The sequence below is a fragment of the Macrotis lagotis genome, chromosome 5 (genome assembly GCF_037893015.1).
Source record: "Macrotis lagotis isolate mMagLag1 chromosome 5, bilby.v1.9.chrom.fasta, whole genome shotgun sequence".
Taxonomy (NCBI): domain Eukaryota; kingdom Metazoa; phylum Chordata; class Mammalia; order Peramelemorphia; family Peramelidae; genus Macrotis; species Macrotis lagotis.
This window is the reverse complement of record NC_133662.1, coordinates 266109007-266123343: the sequence shown is the minus strand read 5'-3', so window position 1 is coordinate 266123343 and position 14337 is coordinate 266109007. Positions and strand designations below refer to the sequence as shown.

Below are 14337 nucleotides of genomic sequence, written 5' to 3'. Positions count from 1 at the left end.
GTGATTGCAGTCTTCTGCCATACCAGACTGGGTCTCAGTGAAGAGGATGGTCAAGAAGGTAGTAGGCCTCTTAGCAGCACATTTATTGATTTATTTTCTATATTCTCTTGATTCTATCCTATTTCTCACTACTCTTGAAGGCAAATTAGGTTGAGGGAGAATTATCAAAGCAATGAAATAGGAACTGCCTTGCATTTACATCTGAACAAACAGCAACTTATCCTTCAATCAGTAATAACATGGAAATTTCCATTCTGACCATGTTCAAAAGACTCCTTCAGGATTTGGGCTAACGATTCTCCCTGGATTATTATCAAAGAAAGAGTAGCAGGTGTCCTGAAGACAGCAATCACTTTATTTGGTAATAGAGTTGGGTACTTTCTAGGCAAAGAGAGATACTGTGCATAGGAAATCAAAGAAAATTATCATCTCAGAGGTAGATATATCATACCAACTGGGAAACCATTTATTTCAGTTACAATGCTTTGAGAGGTGATGCTATTTTCTTTTCTTCAAACATGCCAGAGGTCATTGAGAGTGTCTTTGTGATGGTGGCAGTTGGAGAATTTCTAGTGGGGGGACTAGCCAATGGCTTCATTGGGGTGGTCAATTTCATAGACTGGATCAAAACTGGAAAAGTATATTCGATGGACTTAATTCTCACTGCCTTGGCCATTTCCAGGATTCTTCTACTGGGATCAATCATGTCTATAAGCATTGTCTTTCATTTGTTTCTCGATTTTTCTGCCTCTGGAGAGATAAATATTGTAGAATCCATTTGGAATTTGAGCAACCACTTAAATGCCTGGATTGGCACTTGCCTCAGCTTCTTCTACTTCATAAAGATTGCCAACTTTTCCCATCCTGCCTTCCTGTGGTTGAAGTGGAGGATTAACAAAGTGGTCCTCGGAATGATTTTCATCTGCTTTCTCATTGCCTTGATTGTCAATATTCTATTGACAGAGAAAATGCATCAGATTTATAAAAGCTTTGCTATACATAGAAATGAAACAAAGGGGACTCACAAGAAACAAACAAATAAAAGCCATGAGTTTTTCAATTTGATTTTCTACTACACGGGGGGTTTTGTTCCCTTCATTGTCTCCCTCTTCTCCTGCTTTTTATTAGTTTTCTCCCTGTGGAGACATATTCAAGAGATGCAGAGAAATGCTACAATGTCCAGAAACTCCAGTACAGAAGTCCACAAGAAGACCATGAAATCTATGGTCTCATTCCTTGTCCTCTTTATACTATATCATGTGAGTATCTTCATGGGAACTTTGAGTTACATTTTATTTGAAAGTCATCTACTTGTCAAGTTTTCAATGATAATAACTTCCATTTACCCCTTGGCCCACTCTATCATCTTAATCAAGACAAATAACAAGCTAAGGCAGGTGTCCCTGAGAATTTTCCAGCAGTTCAAGCACTATCCCCAAGGGATCTGGAAAAGTTTTTGTGACATAGGTTAAACTCTGGAAAATCATCCTTTGTCTGGAGGAAAAGAATCTATTTCAGATAACTCAAAGAATTTTTCAAAGGATTTATGGATTATTGAATTTTACTTTAATCTTTTTTGGCTAGCCATTTATACAGGAAAAAACAAATGGATGAATAAAGACCAGGAAAAAGAGGTCTGAGGGTCAAATTCAGCTAATTATCTCTTGGAAATATTTAGGCCATAAGATAAGAATGTTTTTGACATTTTATGTACAATAAAGTTTTATATTTAAACATTTAAAACAAAAATATTCTTAATTCAGAGAATACAAAAATAGACTGTGGATCAGATATAACTGATGGAACATCATTCAATTCAGTTATAAACACAGTTCAGACAAACACCTTGCAGAGTAGACTCTTTAATAATGTATATATGTATATAAATGCATATAAATCTAATACATATATGTGTGTAAATAACAAAATATTGAACAGGAGCATTTTCTTAGATATTTTCCTTTAGTGATCCTAAGCTTTTTTTTTCAGAAACAAAATATGGTCTTTTTAAATAACACTAATTGGCCAAGATGGCACTGTAGTAGCAACAGCCTAGACAATAATTTCCGACCAATAACACACAAATCCAATTCTGGGGTGGCAGAGTCAAAAATGGTAAGGGTCAGATATTTTTCCAGCTTAAAACATCTTTGGAAGTCAGCTGAAAAGGTTTGTGACACTGAGGTGGCTCAGAGTGTTCACCAGTGATGGACTTTGGAGATGACTCTGACAGTGGCAGCAGAGATGGTAGATGGATTAGAAACTGGTCAGGAAAAGATTGCAGGGATCTGAACTGGTACTATGCAGGACTTGGTCCTGTTTGGTGATGATATGTGGTCCCACATTGAACTCTTGTGATTGGTTGTAAGGGAGCAGAGATCCAAGGTGGAGAGGAGCAGTAGCTCTTGTAGATGTACTGAAGCACAAGTCCTTCCTGGGTAAAGACTAGAATGTTCTTTGGAAATGAAAAATTTGGAAATGTCAAAAACTTACAGATCCCCAAAATAGTTCTGAAAATATTAGCACAAAAAAGTCTGAAATTTGTGACAGAATTTGCCACCTCAAGGTGAGCAGAGCTGAATTTTAACCTAAAGTTCAAGGCTGAGAAATAGATTGGAAAAATGAACAAATAACAATAAAAAACTTGACCATAAAAAGTTCCTCCAATAACAAGGAAGGCTAAGAAGCAAAGGAGGAAGAAGACAATGACATGAAAATAGCAATGTCAAGCATACCATCCCCAAAATGCATATTAGATTGAAACTCAACAAGAATTCCTTGTAGAGTAAAAACATTGAAGAAAAATTGGGAAAGTGAGATTGAGGCAATATTATTTATGAAAAGAGAAACAAAAAACACTGAATAAAATAACACCTCAAAAATGGAATTGGCCAAATGGTAAAAGAGACACAAAAACCAACTGAAGAAAAGCAACCCTTGAAGACACAAATGGATGAAACAAACCAACAAAAATGACAGACAAAAGTTCATTGAAAAAATTCTTTTGAAATAAGAATCAGGCAAATGGAGACTAATAATCCCATGAGACATCAAGAAACAATAAAACAAAGTAAAAAGAATTAAAAAAAGAAGACAATTTGAAATATCTTATTGAAAAAGCAACTATCTGGAAAACAGATCAAGAAGAGATAATTAAAGAATCATAGAACTATCTGTGAGTCATGATTAGAGAAAGAACCCAGACATCATAGTTCAAGATATTATAAAGGAAAAACTGTCTTGAAATATTAGATTCAGAAATAGAAAAAATAGAAATTGAAAGAATCTGCAAATCAACTCTTGAAAGAGATTCAAAAAATGAATAATCCCAAGAATATTATAACCAAATTTCAAAACTCCAAGGTCAAAGAGAAAATACTGTAAGCAGCCAGAAAGAAACATTTCAAATGTTGTTGATATACAGGATCACACCAAACTTTAGCAGCTTCCATGTTAAAGAAGTATAGGGTTTTTAATTTGATATTCCAGAGATACACACACACACACACACACACACACACACACACACACACACACATTACCAGAGCTAGTTCAGTATTTGGGAGGATACATAAGAAAGTATGGGAGAGAAGAGTTATTACACTGCCCACCAAACTGAAGGTCCACATAACAGTTGTGCTGACCTCATCGCTATATGCCTATGAAACTTGGATGGTCTACCAGCGCCATGTCAGAAAACAGAATCACTTCTGTTTGAATTGTCTTAGGAAGATTTCTAAGATCACCTGACAGGAAGAGACACCATACACTGAGGGCCTTTCTTGATTTAAACTGCCTAGCATTCCAACATTACCACAGAGAGTGCAACTACTATGGGCTGGACAAGTTAGAATGCCAGATGTATGCTTGTCAAAAAAAATATTTTATGGAGAACTCACATAGGGCAAGTGCTCACAAGGGGGGACAGAAGAAGCAATACCAAGATGCCCTGAAGGTCTCATTGAAGAACTTTAGAATTGATTGTATAGCATGAGAGTTATTGGCACAGGATCACTCAATATGGTGAGCCCTCAGTAGTGAGGTGGCTGCACTCTATGAAAAAGGCAAAATGGAAGTGGCTCAAAGGAAACATACTATCCTTAAGTTTAGAGTCTCTACCACAGGTAGACTATTTGTACCCAACTTGTGGTAGAACATTCCAAGCTCATATGGATCTGATCAGCCACAGTAGGACACATTGTAATTTGTCACAGAGTGATGTCACATAGTGATGTCATTTTGATCTTTGATGACGAAGGACAAGAACCGACACCACATAGACAGAGGCATGGGTGCGAGCCAATTAAATTGGGATTATCTAAAAAAATTAAGGGATGTAAAAGAGGAATGTACTGGGTGAAAGAGGAAGGATAAGAAAGAATGATGAAATTTACATCACAAGAAAGATATTCAAAGAAAAGATTTTTTAGTGGTGGAGAAAATGGTGTGCTTAAAGGGACTGAGCTACACTTGAACTTCACTCTCATTGGAAACAGTTTAAAGAGGCATGCATGTGAATGTATGTATATTTATACACACATACAAATGAAGGGATATAAAAAGAGATGAGACAAAGGAAGAGGATAATAAAAAGGAGGATGTTAAGGCAGCAATGACCAGAAGTTAAACATATGTTAGAGAAGGGACAGAATCAAAAAAGAGAGAGAGAGAAGGATAAATAAAACTATGGATAATGAAGTAGTATCAAAATTTCTTATAGTCAATTTTTCTGATAAAAGTCTACTTTCTCAAATATATAGAGAATTGAGTCAAATTTATAAAAATAAAAGTCCTTCCCCAATTGATAAATGATTGAAGAATATGAACAGTCAGAATTTTGAGAAATCAAAACTACCTATAATTATATGAAAAAATACTCTAAATCACTGTTATTAGAGAATGCAAAATAAAAAAATCTGAGGTGCCATCTTATTCATACCTATCAGAAATGATAATTCTTAAAAGTGAGGGAAAATATGTCCAATAATTCTGCATTTTTAAAAAAGTTTTTGCAAGGCAATGGGGTTAAGTAGCTTGCCCAAGGCCACACAGCTAGGTAATTATTAAGTGTCTGAGGCTGGATTTGAACTCAGGTACTCCTAACTCCAGGACTGGTGCTCTATCCACTGTGACACTTAGCCACCCCCAATCATTCTGGAGAAAAAAAATTAGGTTATACAACTGTGCCTATTCTTTGATCCAGCAATACCACTATTAAGCTTGTATTCTAAAGAAATCAAACAAAAAGGAAAAAGAACCTACAAGGACAAAAATATTTTCAGAAGCTCTTTTAGTTGTGGCAAACAATTGAGGGGATGCCCATTAATTGGGGAATGATTGAATGTTATGGCATATGATTGTGATGGACAACTTTTGTGGTATAAGAAATTTTGAAGGGGGATTGGTTTCAGAAAAACCTTGGAAAACCTATATGGACTGATTGTTGTAAAGTGTAGTAATCAGACCCAGGAGATTATTGAATATAATTATAGTAACACTGTAATGATGCTCCACTGTGAAAGACATAGTTACTCTGATCAGTCAGGATAATTCCAAAGGACCCATGATGAAAAGCACTGCCCATCTCCAGAAATGATGAACTTTGAATGGAAATTGAAATATATATTTTTTGGTTTTCTTTTTTCTTGCTTTTTTATGATCTCAAAATATTTTTGTATGGTTTCATTTGTAAAATTGAGATAGTATTTGTCTTCTAAGTGGGTAAAAGAGGGATTGAGAGAGGAAAGGAAATCAGAACTTAAAATTAAAAAAAGAATATTAAATGTAAATAAATAATGAATTTTTAAAAAAGCAATACTGTCTGGTACTATTCCATGACTTTGAATCACAGTGCTACACTCTCAAGAATTATAATAAATATCACTTAGAGTGATAACAAGAGACATAAAATCAGTCTGAGTGAGGTATAATACATATGAAATGAGGATTACAAAAAGGAAACATAGGTATATTGTGATTGCAAAGAAAAGAGGATATTCAGACAAGAAAGAAGAGCAAGATTGACAATGAATGCTTCATTTGCTCTAGTAATATCTTTGGGGTATCAAGAGAAAGAAGACGTTCCTCCAGAATGTTGTGTAGACTTTCTGTGACAAAGAGAGCATAGTCAAGAGTCACACAGGGTGGAAGACAGATGTGAATACATTGCCATTTTCATGGTTAGAGAGATCATATACATTGTTGAGTTGATGAAAACAAAGATTCTCGGAGTAAATGAGAACGTTTCTTAAAAATGATTTTTATGAATATATCCATGCCCTTTTGATTTAATTATGATTTAATTCTAACCTTAAAGACTTTTCAAATTTCCTATATAATACTAATAGATATAATTATTAATGCACCAATGTTTATTTTGTCTAGTTATTCTAATGATTTCTTCAGTTTTTCATGTCTTTCACAATTTGTTTACCTGTTAATTTTCTTATAAAGAGACATGTTGAATTCTTTGACAATTAGTAAATTCTCTATATCACTGTAATTTGTCAAATATATATAAAATAAATATATGATTTTAGACACTATGGCAATCAATGAACATATAAATGATGCAAATTTTACCTATAATTTTTATCAAAATTCCTTTCCCCATATTTCATTTAATCATATCTGTCTGACACCAAGATTGATATCAAGATTATCATTTTTAATTTCAAAAAATATTGTTGGTGAATCACTTCTTCTTTCCCCTTCTGTTACACCTGTATGAATCTTTATTTTAAGTGTGATTTTTTTGTAAGCAACAAATAGTTGAGATCTGCTTTTTATCCATTCTGCTAAGTTCCAATATTTTATATTGTGAGTTATTCACATTTAAATTAATGGTTAATTTTTCTCATGCATTTCCAGTAAAATAAGTATCTTTCATAGTGTTCTTTTTCTACATTGCTGTTATTTCTTTTTAATTAAACTTTGTTTTAATAAACAATAAAAATCAAAATGAGAAAATGCAGTTGAGTTTCTAGCTTATACTATGCTATTGACAACATTGAAAACAAGGCAAATCATAATAGCAATTTTGGAGGACAGGGACTCTTATTCGCTGCTAGTAGAACTATGAATTTGCTCACTTTTTTTTTTGCAAGGCAGTGGGGTTAAGTGACTTGCCCAAGGCCACACAGCTAGGTAATTATTAAGTGTCTGAGGTCAGATTTGAACTCAGGTCCTCCCGACTCTAGGGCTGGTGCTCTATCCACTGTGCCCCCTAGCTGCTCCAGAATTTACTCACTTCTGAAAAGGAATTTGGAATTATACCTGAAAAGTTGATAATCCTTGACCAAATGATACCATTAATAGATTTTATAAATTAAAGAGATAAGAGAAAGAGGGAAAAATCCCAAATGGATTAACATTTGTATCAGTCCTTCTTATTGTACAAATGAACTAGAAACAAAGGGTGTGTGTGTGCTGATCAATTGGGAACAACTGAAAATATAGTGATATATGAAATTTAGAGGAATTTATTATGATGAAAAAATTATGGCATATATATCTATATCTAAATATGTATATATGTATGTATGTATGTATGTATTCAGAGAAATCTCAGTAGACATGTCTGAACTAGTGTACAGTGAAATGAACAGAGGTAGGAGAGCAATTTATCTGATGATTACAATATTGGAAAGGGGAAAAAAAAGGTGGAAAAAATTAATATTCAACCACAATTCCTGAAGAACTATGATAAATATTCCTCTCTATTCTCAGTAGAGAAATTGTAGACTTCATGTGCAAATCTGTGTTTTTTCTGACATACCTAGTGGGTGCATTTAATTTCTTCAATTATGCTTATATATGGCACAAGTAAAATCTGAAATCAAAGAAGAAACAAAGATTTGAGCTTCCAAACATATATGTTTATTAAACAATGTATGCCAACTGCATAACAAATTGAGACCAGGTCTTCCTCTGCTTGGCACTAGATCCTGAATAAAGAGGACAGATTTGTATACATTAAAAACAAACGATTAGCATTATGTAAGCCAGATAAAAGATTAGATATTCTGATTTGTAATTGGAGGAAAAAGTAAAGGCTTTCCAATCTGGGAGCGGGGGGGGGGGGGGGGGGGGGGGGGGGGGAGCATATATGTATAATTCCTTAAAATTAGAAAAAAGATGTCCCACTTTCCCAATATTCAATCAAGCTGATTGATTAGTTTGGGGTCATTTTCCAGATAAGACGTAAAGGCTGATTGAGATATCTAATTGTGAGAAAACTACTTGCATTAATTTTTTTTTTTTTGCTGTTTTTATTTTTTGGGTTTTTACAAGGCAATGGGGTTAAGTGACTTGTCTAAGGCCACACAGCTAGGTAAGTGCCTGAGGCGGCATGTGAACTCAGGTCCTCCTGACTCCAGGGCCAGCACTGTGTCCACTATGCCAACCAGCTGCCCCTTGCATTAATCTTTTGATCTAACTGGCTTTCTGGCAAGCATAACATAGGTTCTTAGTTAAGGGACACTTACTTAAGATAAAGATGGTCCAGCTTCCAGGCATGAAGAATTTGGTCCAAACAATGTGGTCAAGTTTTCTCAGAATTTCCATAACTGAATAAAATTTTCCCAAAAGACAGAAGTTAGTGAGGACCCATAACTGAACATAAAGGGTATGGAGTTAAATTCAGAATTGAGTCACAATTCCTTCAGATGTTACAAAGGATACTTTTGTTGGAGAAGTGGGGTGGAGCTCAGGGTGTGATGATAGATGTATCATAAAAAAAATGAGCAAGGTAGTGTTAGAACTATCATATTGCAGTTACCAGATACATAATAAATATGTCAATAATGAAGATTCAAAATGTCAGATGCAATTCTATTTTTCTATTCTTCTTTGATTATGAAAATATTCCCATTTGCTGATGTTTTTCAAACACAAAATAATAGTAATATTAGCATTTCAACATTATTATTAGTATCAACAACAATAAACGATAGCAGAACAACTTCCAAAGTAATGACTTTTCATGAAATTCAATTCAAATGGATCATTTCTAACTATTTGTATGGTTATTAAAAAGTCTTTCAATCAAAGGAGCCAAAACACCATTTCTGACATTCTAATCATGAGATTTGTTAAAATTAGCTAAAACTCCTTGAAAAATGCCAAAAGACAAAAAACATGTTCATTGAGCTCTGATCACTAATATCAGTTAAGGAATCCAAGATTGAGAAAGATGAATTTATTTTTTTTCCATGATCACATAATTAATAAATGTCAGACCTAAGATTCAAGCCTGTTTTCTTTTTCTCAGTTAAGAGGATGGTTAGAAAAGAGGGCCATGGCATCTCTGCTTTTCTTTTTTGGACAGTCTCCATTTTTCCATATTTTTGCTGACAGTTTTTCCTAGTAAAATTAGAGTGAGGAAGGAAAGGCAAATAAATGAAATAGAAACTGTTCTCTATTTACATTCAAACATCATTTCAGCCTTCATAGCAGAAATACACATAGAAATGAACCACCTTCCATACTTGAAAGGACAATCAGTGTTTGGACTATAATCTCAAAGTGATTATTTTCAAATGAAGAGTGGTAATTGCCCTCAAGATAGTTGTAACTTTATCCAGTATAAGACTTAGTTTTCTGTCCATAGATGGTAGATGTAATTCAGGAGGAGAAGAAAATTATTGTCATTTCAAGTAGACATGCTATTAAATTTACAAATAGTAAGAGCGAAGATGAGTTTTCCTTCTGTCATGTCAAACACATTGGAGAGCATCTGGATTGTGACAGATGGAACGTTCCTAGTGAGTGATTTGGTCAATTTTGACTTCATTGGATCACTTTGAACTTCAGCTTTATCAGTATGGCAATCTCTTGTATTGGTCTATTACATATAGTAATTTTTTCATACTCTATCCTAAATTACCTAGCTTGGTAAACTGAGATACAAGGATTCATTTGGTACCTGACCAGTGTTTCTTTCCAGTGCCTGGTTTGCATCCTGTTCTACCTCCTTAAAATTATCAAGTTTTGCCAATCCATCTTACTTGGCTAAAATAGAAAGCTAAAAATATGGTCCTTAGGATTGTCTCTACTGTCCTGTTTCCTGCCAGTCCTTTCCTTATAGAGACACAGCCAGGAGCTGCAGATTGATGTCACAAGTTTTAGAAATCACAACAAAGAGGCCCACAAAAATCAATGACATCCTTCTTTCTACTATACCATCTAAGAATCATCAAAATGATGTCAATCTACTCTGTAGTGGAAAACAAGGTGGCTGCCATGTTTACAGAGATGATCATGGCTTTCCATCACTTGACCCACTTCATTCTTTGAATCCCTGAGGAAGCAGTTAAGAGCTTTCTTCAAAAGTCCTGGGAAATTCTTTTGAAAAGTTCATTAGTTTTCATTCCTCCCAATTATATGTTTAAACAATTTTCAACATTTGTTTTTTTAATTTTTAATTTTTTCATATTTTTTTTAAGTTTTGTGTTTCAAAGTCTAAGTGCCTCTAAAAGTTCTCCTCAAATAAGGTGTCTGATTCCTATGTCAAAATTAGTCAAGATTCTTAAAAGTTATAACAGCAGAGATAGAAATATTTATTATTTTCACTTAGCAAAACAGAGTTCAAAGACCATAAGCGATTAATCATAGAGAGGTAGATTCAAATCCATTATTCCAATATGCTATCACATAGGTTAAATTACATCTAAATGAATACCATGGTCAGAAAGGTGATAATTTGCAGCTATATTTCTTCTTCTATAATCTCTACCTTAAACCGCATGTAGGTCTCTTCTGTAGAGAAGTAAATCTGAACAAGAAAGTTGAAAATGATTGAAATAGAAGCTGACCTTTATTTACAACTTTACAAAGTTTTGCTCAGTCTCTCATTAGGGAGAAACTAGGAAATAAACAATCAGTGTTTGGAATGAAGCTGAAAGAGAAATGTGGGCAAAATTGTCTTTGAAAATTACAAAAGTCCTTTAATAACTCCAAAATTCTCTCTGACACAATCATTATTTTAATAGCCTTCCAAGTTTGCTGAATAGCTGGAGTACTGGAATAGTGGTCTCCAAAGAATATAAAGACACTTGCTAATTCTATGTAGATTTTAACACAACCACAAAATTACAAAGAATGAGATTTTAAACAAAAGGGCAATAGACTATTTACCTGGCAAGTATAAGAACAAACATTAGATTTCACATGTATGCCTTTGATATTCTAGTATCAGGAGGAAATTACAAAGGCTATCAGTTCAGTGGAATTTGTAACATTTTGGGGGAAAAAATGAACCAGATTTACAGTGGATGTGTGGGCCTGGTTATATTGTGATATGCATTGTTGGAGGGAACATCTATATTGGTGAGAGAAAAGATATACTAAGTATCTGTATAAAAAATATGACTAATTTATTTTGTGCCTTTTTGCTTTTATTTGTTAATTTTTATGACTTAGAATGTCATCAATCTTTAAAAGCTTATGAACAATACTGAAAAACAAATATGCTCCTTAAGATTGCTATTTAGTGGGGTGGCTAGGTGGTGTAGTGGATAAAGCACTGGCCTTAGGGTCAGGAGTACCTGGGTTCAAATCCGGTCTCAGACACTTAATAATTATCTAGCTGTGTGGCCTTGGGCAAGCCACTTAACCCCAAAAACCTACAAAAATTATTGCTATATAGTAATCCAAAGGTTTATCCAATCTTGTTTTTCTAATGTTCAGTTTAGTTACTTAGGTTTTTTTCCTGTTTACCTTTTTGTCAGATTTATATAAGTCTAAAAATAATATGCTGATATTCTGAAAAATGTCATCCTTACTAAGCTGTTTTCATTGAAACTAATTTATTTTGTTTTTAAACTTTTAGACAGCATGTTATGCAAAACATGCATACTTTTAAAATTACCCATAGTATATTTAATTACAATGAGGTTTCTTTGATCATTTCTCTTGATTGTATCAACTTTAATTATCACTTTATTAAATACCAAGACTATTACTCTTATTTTTTTTTATATTTGGAAGGAATACAATATAAATTCTATTCCACTTTCTCTTTTAAGTCTCTAGGAATACATGGGTCTCTTAAAAATATTTCTTTGGCAAATTCCTGGGATTGCCTTTCTCATCCATGCTGGCACCTGCCAACTTTTTTCTGATAATGGTATAATGGCTAAATTTGGTGTTTGGGGATCAATAATAATAGATATCTCATGTATTTTTTCATTTGGTTTTCACCTTGTTCTTCTTTTACCACTGACTCTTTGGTTTATGTCTTTCCCATTCTCTTTCTCAGAGTGTACACTACTACGTAAAGATGACTAGCACCCATCTGAACTATTGACTTCCCTCCTAATTTCTTTTTTTCCTTATTTTTAATCCTCTTAATCGCTCTGATTTTCTGATTTTTTCATTTTCTTTTCTGTTAGTACTGAATAACTATTTTCTTCTGTAATTTTCATTTTTTAAAATTAATGAACAGATACGTTGTAATAGCAAAACCTAGAGATTAAAGAGATGCCCATCGATTAAGGAATAACAACACAAATTGTGGCATATAACTAGAATTTATACAGAGCTTTTCATGTGCATTTCATTTGATCAAGAACAACCCTGCAAGCTAAGTGATATTATTGTTCCCAATTAACAAATGAGGCAATTGAGGTGGAAAAAGATTAGGTCATTTGGGTAGGATTTGAACCTAGGTCTTCCTGATGCCAAAATTTGGGAAGGCTTATAAGAGATGATGCTAGGTGAAATAATCAGAACCCAGAGGACAATTTATACAGTGGCCATGACATTGTAAGCAAGGCAGTCTTCAAAGTTTGAGAACTCTAATCAATGCAATGACCATCTAGAGAACTCTAGAGATGAAGTCTACTAGGCATCTACTGATTGAGAGGTGATGGACTCAGGGTGAAGACTGAGATAGCTTTTTTGTTTTTTGATTTTGTTTACAGAGAACCCACATAGAGATTCTTTAACTTCATTGGCAATTTTCTTTTTTCTTTTCTTTTTAATCAATTTGGGAGGGGGATTTGAAAATTATGATGACCTATTAGTCTACCTAATAAAGAAAAAATTAATAAAATAGGAGTGCTGAAGTATTTTATCAATGTATAGAAGAGAATTAAGAAACATTTTGATGAGGTTGAAAGAAGTGCTGTATGTCCAGGTACCTAACCTGGGGGCACTTTGCTGAACTCACCTTCCAAATTGAATTTGAGTTATTAATGGTTTGTTCTTGAGTCCAGCAATTCAGCCAGCTACAAATCAATTAAATTGTGCTACTGAAATAGTAGGCCTTGTTTTTAGCAAAGCATTTAATTATACATCTGATCTTTTCTTTGTGGAAAAGATAGAAAAACACATTTCAGATGATAAAACAATTTATCATATATAGATATGTTATATATCTATATATAGATTCAGAAATTTGATGATCACATAATAAGACAAAGATACATATGAGACATAATTTTTAAGGAATAAATGATATCAGGCTAGAAGCAGATAGAGATAAGATGACTCTTGATTGGAGGGTAGAGGGTGGACATTGGAGAGATTCTTGTAGACCCTCCATTTAAGGAAGGGTGTTAGGGCAACTACCTTATACTTTCCCATTTGTATGCTATCCTGAACTTCAGCATTGTTCCTAAAAACTCATGTTCCTACAAGATCATATAAACTCTGAAACTCAAAGCTTCTTAATATTTCCTGTCTCTGGTGTTCTTACCTCCCCTCTGAAGGAAGAATATGGAAGACAGATTTCAGAAAGTTCCTTTCAGTTCACTTATTTAATGAGGGAGTCTAGGGTGACTATTTCAAAATTTTCCAACCAACTATAGGACTTCATCAAGACTTCCCCTCAGGGTACCCTCTGGCTTCAGAGCAACACTCTATCATTGTACTACCTAGCTGCCCTAATACAGTTCCATGGATTTAAGGAAGCATTTCAGAAATATTTGTGAACTCTTTGATTTCAAGGCAAATTAGACTGAGGAACAAAGTTGCAAAGCAATGAGATGGGAGCTAGGTTTCATTTGCATCTAAATAAATAGTAATGCCATCCGTCACTTAGGAGTACCATGGAAATTTACTTTCTAGTTATACTGAGAGGACATGCTCAGAGTCTGAATTAAACTATTAAGCTGAGTTCTTATCAAAAGAAGGGCTATGGTTTTCTTGAAGGTAGCTGTAGTCTCATTCCAGAGCAGTATTGGATACCTTTTGACCAACAAGGGAAAACTGTGATTAAGAGGAAAAACAAAATTGTTGTTTCAGTAGATATATGCTTCCTCTTGGTTAGAAATTCAATCACCAAGAGCAATAGTAAAGGGGTAGTATTTTCTCTCTGTAGACAGGCCAATTGTC

General features: G+C 34.0%; 1 protein-coding gene across 1 annotated transcript; it reads left to right on the top strand.

Annotated features, from left to right (window-relative positions):
- Positions 1-518: 518 nt before the first annotated feature.
- LOC141489568 (taste receptor type 2 member 7-like) lies at positions 519-1472 on the top strand. The gene has a single exon (XM_074190127.1). It carries the CDS (start codon positions 519-521, stop codon positions 1470-1472), a length of 954 nt encoding a protein of 317 aa, XP_074046228.1.
- Positions 1473-14337: the final 12865 nt, after the last annotated feature.